General features: G+C 42.8%; 1 gene segment (V, D, J or C); it reads left to right on the plus strand.

Annotated features, from left to right (window-relative positions):
- Positions 1-535: 535 nt before the first annotated feature.
- LOC126060238 (immunoglobulin kappa variable 4-1-like) overlaps positions 536-13723 on the plus strand; it is a 335388-nt gene continuing 322200 nt past the window's right edge. The window contains 1 exon segment of the V gene segment in view: positions 536-618. Within this exon segment, the coding sequence occupies positions 570-618 (49 nt within the window).

The raw sequence follows: 13723 nt of genomic DNA on the forward strand, positions 1-13723 counted from the left end.
TGCTTCTATTTTTTTCCAGCTTTTTTTTATTGTTTTCCGAAACTGTTGTTGTAAGGAAACTAGGCCAACATTTATGTAACCTGAACTGATTTAAAATTGTTTTTAAGTTAAAATTGTAGCTCTTCATTAGATTTTAGGTGTTCCAAGCAGTTGTGACGGGCTGCTAACCTAAAGGTTGGCAGTTTGAACACACTCAGTCTACCCTGGAAGAAAAGCCTGTCAGTCTGCTTCTATAAAGAATACAGGCAAGAAAACCCTATAGAGCACCTCTGGTGCATAACACATGTGGTTGTCATGATTTAGAATCCACTGGACTGCAAGTTTTTTTTTAAGATATTAGAGCTCCTATGAACCTGCTTTGTCTTTTATAGTCATAAAATTATACTTTGTGATATATTTGGCTCTTGAAGTACATTGGCTAGTTTCACAACCTATCGCCCATGTAATTTGCTTTCAATTCACTGACTGCTTTGCATAGGCCCCTCCAACACCAGGCTGGCTGCTCAGATACTATAAACAGGGCCTTTGCTATGGGAGCTGATCTGCATCAGGCAGGCAGGGGCAGCAAGATGGTGCCATACACTCTGGTCCTCGCGTCCCTGTTGCTCTGGGCCTCTGGTGAGAAATTAAAACTGTTTCAATCTCTCCAGAGTAGTATCTTTCTAGAGTAGGAAAATGATTTTAACATAGAGTGGGAAATGACAGTTATTTGTAAAATGGAACCAATAACTTGCTGATATGTAATATCACTAGACGTTGTGGTGTATTTTAATCTGTGTGTGAAAAAGTGTGTGTATATACATATAAATGGTAATTGTCTACTCTGATTGCAGGTGCCAGTGGGGACATTGTGGTGACCCAGTCTCCAGCCTCTCTGGCTAAGTCTCAAGGAGAAACGGTCACCATCAACTGCAAGGCCAGCCAGAGTGTGAGCAGCTACTTACACTGGTACCAGCAGAAACTAGGACAGACTCCTAAGCGACTCATCTATAGCGCAACGAACCGGGCATCTGGGGTCCCTGACCGGTTCAGTGGCAGTGGGTCAGGGACAGACTTCACTTTCACCATCAGCAACTTCCAGCCTGAAGACACCGCAGTTTATTATTGTCAGCTGTATTATAGTGCTAACACCCACAGTGCTTCAGCCTCGAACAAAAACCTCCTCCCGAGGGCTACAGCCTAGTGAGTCTTCACTGCACCAGCTGCTTCCTTTCTGCTCAGCCCTCAACATGCACTCTTCCTCTGTCTGCCCCAAGGAACACATCTCCTGAGGAAATCCTTGGAGTATTTGCAGGTTCCAAGGGAAAATTAAGGGATGTGCCTTCTTCTGGACCCCATTTTGTGGTAAATTATAGAAAAAAGAAAACTCTAAAAATCTCTTGTAAGTTTTGTCAGGAGTTTTCATATCACAAGAACCTGCTTGTTTCACAAGGATAGATCACATGGCTGATTTGGGGAGGCATCTGGTGAGTTTTTCCTCCTGATGGATCAGTTAGTTCTCTCTTCCCTGTGCTTCCTTGCCTCTGAAATGTTCTCTTTTTAATTCTTAGATTTCCTGGACTTATTACTTTCTATGCAATCACCACTCACAACTCTGGACCTAACCAAGTATTAAACTTGGGCCCTTCATACTTAACATCTCCCTCAGAGGACAAAATAATGCTCTTTTATTTTTTCCTTCCATGGATCCTGTTTTCCCACAAAGCTTTCCTGGTCAATGGCAATGAAGGTGTTTTCTTGCTCTAAGCTGCCATTTCACTGCCCTTTTCTCCTCTCCATTTCCTTCAGTGACACTCATTCGTTCAAAGGCCAGACTCTAGCTCATTAACCCTTTTACTCTAGAAACATGTGACAGCTTTCCCATGTTTTTTTCCATTAGTTGTCAATTCCTCTTTACATTAATCCCTTGGGTGCCCAAGTTTAATTTAGCGACTGAAGGAAATCATGGTCCTTTCCTGCTGTTAGTTGCCACCTTGTGACTCCATGACTCATGACAATTCAATGAACAATATTATTGTTGTGATCCACAGGGTTTTCACTGGCTGATTTCTAGTCTGCCTTTACCTGCAAGTGCTACAGAAGCCTGTTCAGCATCCCAACAGCATGTGTGGAGGAAGTGTGGTAAACGAGGCCCGTCGGTCCCTGCTCCGGTTTATGCTCACAACGCAAGTAGTGTTTCCAGTCGGTGTAGATGAGACCCTGACTGACCCTGCAGCTAGGGAGACTGTCTCTCCTCGGAGGCAGCAGAGATTCTGCCACCTACTCAGCAGGATCTGCCCCCTCTGGAACCTAAAATATCAGACACACGAGGATAATCCAAAGACGCTGTGTAATCAGGGAGAGAAGGAAGACCAAACCAATGGTCTCTAACTGGGACAAGTGGACAGGCCTGGTTGGCTTGTAGCATTTATTTCATATCTCATTTCAAAATTAGGCCTATCTGAATAGGAGGATCACTCTGGAGAGAAAACTCCATGTCTGGGAGATGAGGCTTCTGGGGCAGATAGAGGAAGTGTGCGTGTTCAGGACTGTGGAGGAAGGAAGCAGCTGGTGCAGTGAAGACTCACAGACCTCCAGCCCTGGGAGGAGGCCTGTGTTCCAGGCTGAAGCACTGTGAGAGGGTGGCCATAATGTTGCTAACAGCAGTAATCCACCTCATCGTCAGCCTGGAGGCTGCTGATGGTGAGAGTGAAGTCTGCCCCAGACCCACTGCCATGACGCCGGTCAAGGATCTCAGATGCCTAGTGGGATGCAACGGAGATAAGCAGCTTAGGAGCCTGTGCTGCTTCCTGCCGGCACCAGGCTAAAACGCTGCTCACAGTCTGGCTGGACTTGTACTGATGGTGACTTTTCCTCCTGGAGACACAGTCAAGGAGACAGGAGACTGTGTTACCATGATGTCCCCACTGGCACCTGCGATCAAAGACAACAATTAGTATACATGCATACACACACTTTTTCCTAGGCACATTAAAATACACCATTTTAAATGTGCATTTCAGTGGAATACGTGTCACACATCATTAACCCATTATTTACCACTACGTCCTGAAATCATTTTTCAGCTCTACAAAGAAACTTCTCTAAAGGGATTGAAGCACTTTTCAACTCTCACCAGAGACCCAGAGCAACAGGAATATGAGGACAGAAGCCTGTAACACCATCTTGCTGCCTTCACCTACCTGATAAAGATCAGTTCACATTGCAAAGCCTCTCTTTATAAAATATGAGCAGCCAGACTGGGCTTGGAGGGACTACGCAAAGCCATCATTGAACATGGAAGCAAAGTACATGGACAGTGGGTTGTGAAACTAACCAGTGTAAATCAAGAGCCAATAACTAGAAAAGACAAATTTTTTTTTTTTTTTTTAGAAACTCTAATATCAACTAAGAAGCTCTAAAACTACAAGCATTAGCTTCTCTGAAGAAGAGTTTCTATTTGAAATTAGGAAAAAGAAAAAATTGAAATGGGCTCAAGGTCCATAAATGATGGGCTAGTTTCCTGAGATCTATAATCCTGGTGAAATAATACAAAATGCTAGAAATATATAAAAGAAAGACTAGATGAGAGTGGAGAACTTTTGGCTCACTTTTTGAAAAAAATTTATGGCCAGAAAATGTCTGAGGTCTATAGCCACTTTTTATCCTGAAGGACAGTTTAAGGTCACTGCATACACTAAAGATTTAATTCTAGGGTATGTAAGATCCAGGGAAATGGAAGACAGGCCCAGAAGTTACCCATGTGGAGAGTCCTGAGAGACCCTATGTTGCACTAGAGCCAAGGGGGAGGGCTGTAATCCCAAAGTCAGTGTGAAGCAAAGAAAGTGACCCTATCCTTCCCACAGCTCCTAGGAAATGATCGAAGGGCTCTAGGGTCATTGTGGAAATGGACAGGAAAATATAAGCAAGATTTCCTTGGGAAGTTGTGTCTGAAAGTCAACTTTCCAAGGAATTGCACTCCAGGTGTGCATGGCTTAGGTGATTCTGGAACTCTCCAACCTGGAAATTAGTTTAAGAAAGCCCAGTAGATAGGTCCAACAAGTGGAAGCTGCTCTGGAAGAGGGCACACCCATCGTAAATCCTCAGGACACCTCACAAATAATTTTTCAAAGACTGATACCACCAAGAAGTCAGAGATCCTTAACACCCAAGAACATGAGATAACTGGGATATGAATATGAAGGTGATGCAACTGAAATAACAGAGAACAAAGGCATTCTCTTCACGCTTTAGATTTGGGAGCTGTGTGAGTTTATTTAGACAAATAAATGATAAACTTTATATATCATGCAAGGCACAAAAACTAAAAGCAGGGCACTCCATTTCTGGAAAAAAAAATTTCCAGAAATTAGGTACAGAATTCATGTCTGTCAGTTTGTCATACTGTGGGGGCTTGGGTATTGCTGTGATGCTGGTAGCTATGCTGCTGATATACAAATACCAGGAGGGTCACCACAGTGGACAGATTTCAGCTGAGCTTCCAGACTAAGACAAACTAGGAAGAAGGACCTGGTGGTCTGCTTCTGAAATAATCAGCCAGGAAAGCCTTATTAATAGCAGGAGAACAATGTCTGTTACAGTGCCAGAAGATGAGCCCCTCAGGCTGGAAGACACTCAAAAGACGACTGGGGAAGAGCTGCCTCCTTAGAGTTGACCTTAATGACATACATGGAATCAAGCTTTCGGGACACTGGTGTGGTGATGTGGCTTGGCTCAAAATGAGAAGAAACAGCTGAAAACATCCAATAATAATTGAAATGTGGAATGTATGAAGTAAGAGTCTTAGAAAATGAGAAATTGTCAAACTTGAAATAGATCAATATCCTAGATATTAGTCAGCTGAAATGGACTGGTATTGGTCGTTTTGAGTCGGAAAATCATATGGCCTACTATGCAGGGAAGGAGAACTTGAAGGGAATGGCATTGCACTTATCATCAACAAGAACATTTCAAAATCTATCCTGAAGTACAAGGCTCACAGTGCTAGAATAACATCTACAGGCCCACAAATAAGACCAGTTAATACAGGTAGTATTCAAATTTACCCACCAACCACTAAGGCCAAAGATGAAGAAGTAGAAGATTTTTACCAAGTTCTGTGGCCTGAAATTGATTGAATATGCAATCAGGATGGTGTTTGGAATGAGAAAGCTGGAAATAAAGAAGATCAGCACATGCAAAATATGGCCCTGGTGGTAGAAAGAATTGTGGAGATTGCATAATTTGGGGAGTATGAAAAGAGATGGTCTCGGTTTGGTGACTACATAGACGTCTTTCAATGAGTGAAACAGGACATAACTGGAGGGGGATGTGAAATCAGCAGAGTTTTTAAAAATGATGTTTCATGCTGACAGAAATGATGCTAAAGTGAGGGGAACATGGATAACTCAGAAAAGAGAGGTGAGGAATGCCAAGATGCCCTTGGAGGGACAGGGGTATAGGAGCAGAGGGCCTGGCCTCAGGTAGGAGGGCTGTCTGCTCCTGTACAGTAATAGGAAGGAAGGAAGGAAGGCAGTACATGGGGGTGTAGACACCTGTGGATCAGAAGATGCATGAGAGGAGCTAGTGGAAGCTCGTCCAAGACACAGGAAATGAGGTCATTTGCTGAAAGGCAGGATGAGAAGTAGGTGTTAAAACTTGAAGAGAAAAGAAAAGACAAAGGGTGGAGACTGAATGAACCAGGTAAATGAGGTAGGATTGTGAGGCAGGACTAAGAGCTGTCCTGAGGTAGTGTGCATAAATTTATGGTGAGATTAAACAGAATAATTATGTGTTTTTCTCCAGCCACATTACGAATATGGATGCAGGAGTGTGGAGGGTGGAGTTTTTTCCAGGGTTTAGGTTTTGCAAGATGAATGTGATGGAATGAGGGAGGGGCCATGGCATTCTTCGTTTGGGTGAGGGCATTATAATAAAGGAGAAGATTGGAATTTACAGTGGTTTTATGAATTGAATGTGAACTCAATGGCAGCTATACACAAGAAGTAGGGAAATGGGAATATGAGGGTACAGAGAAAGCCAAAACAGATTTGTTCAAATATTCTTTTAAGAAAAAAGTAAAATTTTGTCTTAGAAAATACAAAAAAAAAAAAAGGACACACTCCGTTTTTTAATTTTTCTTATGATTGAAGGACCTTGTTTTCTGTTCCTCAGTTTTATACTAGGAATTTTTTTTTTTTTTTAATGTATTTGGGGTAAAATAACTTGCGTTGCTTTTATACAAAAGACAAGCAGGGTTCTAGTATTTTTATTCCGGAGATGTTTTCTCTGACATAAACTTGAGTGGGGAAACAGGGACAAGAATGCTCAGGGGATAGTGGCTCTTGCCTTTGGCCTAGAGAGGAGGTGCTGTTCAGGGCAGCAGTAAAGGCGCTTGGGAGTCAGGGTTGACACAGGTTAGAGAGGGTCAGATGGGACTGCAAATGACCACCTAGTGACACCCAGGGTGAGGGCTGAGAGCAGATTTGAAGCAAGTGAGCCGGAAGGGCAGGAGGCCTGCTCTCTTTTGGAGCCAGAGAAGGCTCAGCTGCTGATTTTCTGACTATTTCATGCCAACTTTTTTGCATGATCAAAACGAATAAACCACAGCAATCCCTGTGACAGTGTCTAGTAAGTGGGACCCTCCCCCCACTTCTGCCCTGGTAAGAGGTTTATATCTGGGGTCACATTATTATGAGAGGATATCTTGATTTTGGAACACAGCAGTTTGTTGTACTATCTTTGATCTGATGGTGCTGATAGCAGGAGTGAAGTTGGCCTCAGATCCACTGCCAGTGAAGTGGGTGGACACACTATCAACATTGGTGGAAGTGTGGTAAATGAGGACCTTAGGAGTCTTCCCAGTTAAGTGGTGTCTCAGGTCATTTTAGAGAAGACTCTGACTGGCCCTTCAGCTGATGGAGACTCTCTCCCAGGGAGACAGCCAGGGGTTCTGGTGCCTGTGTCTTCGCCATCTGCTGGCAGAAGCCTGTAATGACAGGCACAGGGGTATGATGCAGAGATGCTGGGCAATCAGGGATAGAAGAAACAACCAAACCAAAAGAATCTATATCTGCGATAGGTGGATGGGACTGTGTTGCTGCAGCACTTATTTCATATCTCATTTTAAAATTGTAGATGGAAATGGAAGGATTACTCTGGAGAGAAAACTCCGTCTCTAGGATTCCACATATCCTCTCCCCTGGAACAGAGCAGAGGAGGAGCCTGAGGGTCTGGATGGTGTCACCATCCTGCAGCTTTTCTCTCGTGTGATATTGCTCAGGTTCCACCCTCCAGAAAAGGCTCCTCTATGAGGCTCAGGTCAGCAGGGCTTAGCCCAGGTGGGGTGCTGGCAAGGAGGCCTTTACGCCAAGACACAGGGAGCATGATGGTGACGTCTTAGGGCACAAGGTTGTGGTAGAAAATCTTGTAGGGTGCTCCCTTCTAACTTCCTTTTTAAATATGGCAGTCATGGCCACCTTTCACCTTGTGTTCTCTGCCCAAAACTAAGATTTATCTAGAGATGTGGAACAACTGTTTCAGGCTGGAACTCTTACAGAGAAAATTAGCAGTTCGAATTCACACATTAGGCCTCGGTAGAAAGGCCTGACAGTCTTCTTTTATAAGAATAAAAATTGTCTGCAGTTGAGTAGATTCTGACTTATGGTGACCCCACCTGTGTCCGAGTAGTACTGTGACCACAGTGTTTTCAAAGGCTGATTTTTCAGAAGTCGATTGCCAGGCATTTTGTTTGCTCGTTTGTTTGTTTTTTTCTGTTTTTGAGATCACTTTTGATAGCCTAGGAGCTGAGGGTGTTAACCGTTATATGTAAGTTTTATTAATTAATTCTTTTTTTGGTTGTCTCATGTGTGAGGGTAAACTTTGTCCTTGTTATTGCATGTAGCCTACGAGTGGAAGTCTTTCTTCCACTGACTTCCAACTTTTAAAACTTTGGTAATTCCATTTCTAATATCTAGAAATTCAATTGGTTGTTTTTCAGATCTGAAGTGTCCCTGTTTTAGTTTCCTGTCGTTCCTCATTTATTTCTTTACAAAAAACTCCTATAATGCCCAAATCTGAAGTGTGAATAGAACTCCTTTTTTTGTTGTTACTTCTGTTGCATCACATTTGTATTCATATCCTGTTATTGTTGTTAGGTGCCATAAGTACAACAGGACAAAACACTCCCTGGTCCTACGCTATTCTCAAAATCTTTGCTGTCTTCAAGCTCATTTTTGTAGCCATTGTGTCAATCCATCTCATTTAGGGTCTTTCTATTTTTGCTGACCCTCTGCTTTACCAAGAATGACGTCCTTCTCCAGGAACTGGTCCTTCCTAATAAAATGTCCAAAGTAAGAGAGATGAAGTCTTGCCATCCTGAAGGATACTTAAAAGTCACTGAAAACCCTTGAGATACGATTCAAGGACTGTGCTTGGATTGTCAAGGCTATGCCAGAGAAATGGAAGACAGGCCCAGAATTCACACTTGTGGAAAGTCCTCAGGGACCCTATTGAGCTAGGGCCCAGGAGACCTGGAATCATTGGCCAGGGCCATTCTGGCTCCAAAACAGATAGGTTCATTCTTCTGTTTGTTCATGGTATACTCAACACCATAATTTAAAAGCATCAATTCTTCTTTGGTCTTTCTTATTCATTGGCGTTCAGCCATTTCAAGAGGTAGGGTATGATCAGGAACCAGTGGTGCTAAAGGAAGAAGTCCAAGCTGCACTGAAGGCATTGGTGATAAACAAGGCTCCAGGAATTGACAGAATATCAAGTGAGATGTTTCAACAAATGGATGCAGTGCTGGAAGTGCTCACTCCTCTATGCCAAGAAATTTGCAAGACAGCTACCTGACCTACTGCCTGGAAGAGAGCCACATTTATGCCTATTCCCAAGAAAGCTGATCCAACAGAATGAGGAAATTATCAAAAAATATCATTAATATCACGCACAAGCAAAATGTTGCTGAAGATCATTCAAAAGCAGCTGCAGCAGTAGTATATCGACAGGTAACAGCCAGGAACTCAGGCTGCATTCAGAAGAGGATGTGGAACCAGGGATGTCAGTGCTGAGGTCAGGTGGGTCCTGGCAGTGAATACCAGAAAGATGTTTACCCGTGTTTTGTTGACTGTGCAAAAGCATTTGACTGTGTGGATAATGACAAATTATGGATAACACTGCAAAGAATGGGAATTCCATGACACTTAACTGTGGTCATCAGGAACCTGCACATAGATCAAGAGGCAGTTGTTCGGACAGAACAAGGGAATACTGAGTGGTTTAAAGTCAGGAGAGTTGTGTGTCAGGGATGTATTTTTTCACCATACCTATTCAATCTGTATGTTGAGCAAATAATCTGAGAAGCTGGACTATATGAAGAAAAGCATGGCCTCAAGGTTGAAGGAAGGCTCATGAACAACCTGTATTATGGAGATGACACAACCTTGCTTGCTGAAAGTGAAGAGGACTTAGAGCACTTACTGATGAAGACCTAAGACCACAGCCTTCAGTATGTATTACACCTCAACATTAAGAAAACAAAAATCCTCACTACTACACCAATAAACCACATCATGATAAACAGAGAGAAGACTGAAGTTGTCAAGGATTTCATTTTACTTGGATCCACAATCAACACCCATGAAAGCAGCTGTCAAGAAATCCAAAGATGCATTGCATTGGGCAACTCTGCTGCAAAGGACGTCTGTAAAGTGTTGAAAACAAAGATGTCGCCTTGAAGTCAAAGGTGCGCCTGACCCAAGCTGTGGTATTTTCAATCTCATCACATGCATGTGAAAGCTGGACATGAAAAAGGAAGACCAAAGAACAATTGAAGCCTTTGATTTGTGTCATTGCTGAAGAATATTGAAGAGTTCATGGACTACCAAAAGAATGAACAAATCTGTCTTGGAAGAAGTACAACTAGAATGCTCCTTAGAAGCAAGGATGATGAGACTGTGTCTTACATACTTCGGACATGTTCTCAGGAGGGATCAGTCCCTGGACAAGGACATCATGGTTGTTAAACTACAGGGTCAGTGGAAAAGAGGAAGGCCTTCAACAAGATGGATTGACACAGCGGCTTCAACAATGGGCTCAAGCATAGCAATGATTATAAGGATGGCACAGGACTGGGCGCTATTTTCGTTCTGTGCTACATAGGGTTGCTATAAGTTGGAACCAACTTGACTGCACCTAACAACAGCAACTACATTCATTGGCCAGCTTTTGCATGCATATGAGGTGATTAAAGATACCATGGCTTGGTCAGGCTAACCTTAGTCCTCCTAGTGACAAAAAAAAAAAAATTACCGTCCAGTTGATTTTGACTCATAGCAACCCTATAGAACAGAGTAGAACTGCCCAATAGGGTTTCCACAGAGCTTCTGGTACATTCAAACTGCCGACCTTTTGGTTAACTGCAATAGCTCCTAGTGACATGTTTGCTTTTCAACACCTTAAAGGGTGTTGATTTGTCCAAATCAATACATTGTTTGATTTCTTGACTGCTGCTTCTGGGAGCATTGATTGTGGATTCAATTAAAATGAAATCCTTGATAACTTCAGTATTTTCTCCATTTAATATAATGTTACTTATTGGTGCAGTTGTGAAGATTTTTGTTTTCTTTATGTGAGTTGTAATCCATTCTGAAGGCTGTAGTTTTTGATCTTCATCAGTAAGACCTTCAAATCCTCTATGCTTTTAGTACGCAAGGCTATACTAGTTATGTTTTGTTCTTGGATGTCAAGAGTCTCTGAATTCTTGGTGATATTGGCCCTTGAAAAATTATTTGTGAGGTTTCCGGAAGCTTTATGATGGATGCGCCCTCTTCCAGAGGGGCTTCCATTTGTTGGCCCTACCAGTTGGGCTACCTTAAAGAACTTCAAGATTGAAGAGTTCCAGGCACACCAAGGCCTGGAATGAAACTCCTTGAAGTGTTCATGTTTAATCACAACTTCAAAATGCAATCCTGTATTTTTTTTTTTTTTCCTGTCTATTTCCACAATGAATCTAGAGCCTTATTATCACTTCCTAGCCATGGTGGGCATGATAGATTCCACTTTCTCTTTGGTTCACGCTTACTTTGAGATTCGAGCTCTCCCGGACCCTACTTAATAGAGTCCCTGAGGACTTTCCACAAGAGTAAATTCTGGACCTGTCTTCCATTTCTCTGGCATAGTCCTGGCATTCCAGGCATAGTCCTGGAATCCTATCTCAAGTGTTTGCAGTATCTTTCAAGCATCCTTCAGGATAAAAGTATCTTTGGAGCTCATTTTCTAGGTATAATTTTTTATGAAAAATTGAGGCAGAAATTTTCCATATTCTTCCATTTCCCTTGTTATTTTTTTCTAGCATTTTTAATTATTTCTCAAAACTGTTGATTTGAGGAAACTAGTCCATCATTTACGGAATCTTAACCCATTTGAAACTGTTCGTGAGTTAGAACAGAAGCCATTCTTTAGATCACGGTGCTTCAAGCAGTTTGTGACGGGCTGCCAACCTGAAGGTTAGCAGTTGGAACCCAACTAGTGGTGCCACAGAAGAAAAGTCTGACAATCTGCTTCTGTAAAGAATACAGGCAAGAAAACCCTATGGAGCAGTTCTACTCTGTACCACATGGGGTCTCCATAAGTTGGAATACACTGAGTTGCAACAGGTTTATTTGTTTGGGTAAGTTGATTTTACAGCTTCTAAGTCATTACTGTGTCTTTTCTAGTGATAAAATTACACTTTCTGTGAAAATATTTTTGGCTCTTAATGTCTATTGGTTGGTTTTACAAATCACTGCCCATGAAATTTGCATTCAGTTCACTGAATGCCCCTCCACACCCGGGCTGGCTGCTCAGATATTATAAATGGGGCCTTTGCAATGTGACCTTATCTGCATCAGGCAGGCAGGGGCAGCAAGATGGTGCCACAGTCTCTAGTCCTCATGTCCCTGTTGCTGTGGGCCTCTGGTGAGAAATTAAAAGTGCTTCAATCCCTCTAAAATAGTTTCTTTGTAGAGCTGAAAAATGATTTTAAGACATCGTGGGAAATGATTGTTATTTTCAAAATGAAGCCAATTATGTGCTGATATGTAATATCACTAAATGTTGTGGTATAAATAGTATATTTAAATGTGTGTGTATATATGTCTGAATAGTAATTGTCCACTGTGATTACAGGTGCCAATGGGGACATTGTGATGACCCAGTCTCCAGCCTCTCTGGCTATGTCTCAAGGAGAAACGGTCACCATCAACTGCAAGGCCAGCCAGAGTGTGAGCAGCTACTTAGCCTGGTACCAGCAGAAACCAGGAGAGGGTCCGAAGCGACTCATCTCTGGTGCATCAAAACCGGGATTCTGGGGTCCCTGACCGGTTCAGTGGCAGTGGGTCTGGGACAAACTTCACTTTCACCATCAGCAACTTCCAGGCTGAAGACGCCACAGTTTACTACTGTAGGCAAGGTTATAATAATCCACCCACAGTGCTTCAGCCTCAAACACAAACCTCCTCCTGAGGGCTACAGGCCAGTGAGTCTTCACTACACCAGCTGCTTCCTTTCTGCTCAGCCCTGAACATGCACGCTTCCTCTGTCTGCCCCAAAGGCCGCATCTCCTAACTAATTCCTCATAGTATTTGCAGGTTCCAGGGGAAAATTAAGGGATGTGGCTTTTTCTGGATCCCCTTTTGTGGGAAATTATAGAAAAAAGAATGTTGTAAAAATCCCTTGTAGGCTTTGTCACGAGTTTTCATATCACAGGAACCTCCTTGTTTTGCATGGATAGATCACATGACTGATTCGGGAAGGGGTCCAGTGAGTTTTCTACCCTGAAAGATCAGTTCTCTCTTCATTGTGCCTTCTTGACTCTAGAACGTTCTCATTTTAATTTCTTATTTTCCTGGACGTTCTCTTTTTTCTGCAATCAACCCTCACAACTCTGCACCTAACCCGATATTCAACCTGGGTCCTTCATATTTAAAATCTCCCTCACAGAAGGTAGTATCCTCTCTTACTTTTTTCCTTCCATGGATCCTGTTTTCCAGCCAAGCCTTCCTGGGCAATGTCAATGCTCTAAGCTCCTGCTCTAAGCTCCCTTTGTACTGCCCTTTTCTCCTCTCTCCATGTCTTTCGGTGGCACTCATTCTTTTAAAGGCCAGTCTTTAATTCATTAACCCTATTACTTTAGAAACATGTGACAGCTTTCCCATGTTCTATTTTAATTGGTTGTCAATTCCTCTTTAAATTAATCCCTTTGTCACCCAGGATTAATTTAGTGACCGAAGGAAATCATGGTTCTTTCTCGTTGTTAGTTGCCATCTTCTCAGCCCTGAGTCCTGACAACCCAATGAACAATAAGGTCTGACTATTGTCATCCACAGGATTTTCACTGGCTGATTTTTCAGAAGTAGATCACCAGCCCTTTCTCTCTGGTCTATATTAGTCTGAAAGGGCTGCTGAAGCCTGTTCAACATCACAACAACATGCATAGAGGAAGTGAGGTAAATGAGGCCTCTGGGCCCCTCCTCAGGTTTATGTAGATGCCAGCCTAAGTTGTGTTTCCAGTCAGTGTAGAGGAGACTCCGACTGGCCCTGCAGCTAATGGAGACTTTCTCTCCTGGAAGACAGCAGAGATTCTGACCCCTAGTGAGCAGGATCTGCCCGCTGTGACCTAAAAGGACAGGCACCCAAGGATGATCCAGAGATACTGTGCAGTCAGGGATAGAAGGGAAATCAAACGAAAATGGTCTCGAAC

This window comes from Elephas maximus, chromosome 17, assembly GCF_024166365.1.
Source record: "Elephas maximus indicus isolate mEleMax1 chromosome 17, mEleMax1 primary haplotype, whole genome shotgun sequence".
Taxonomy (NCBI): Eukaryota; Metazoa; Chordata; class Mammalia; order Proboscidea; family Elephantidae; genus Elephas; species Elephas maximus.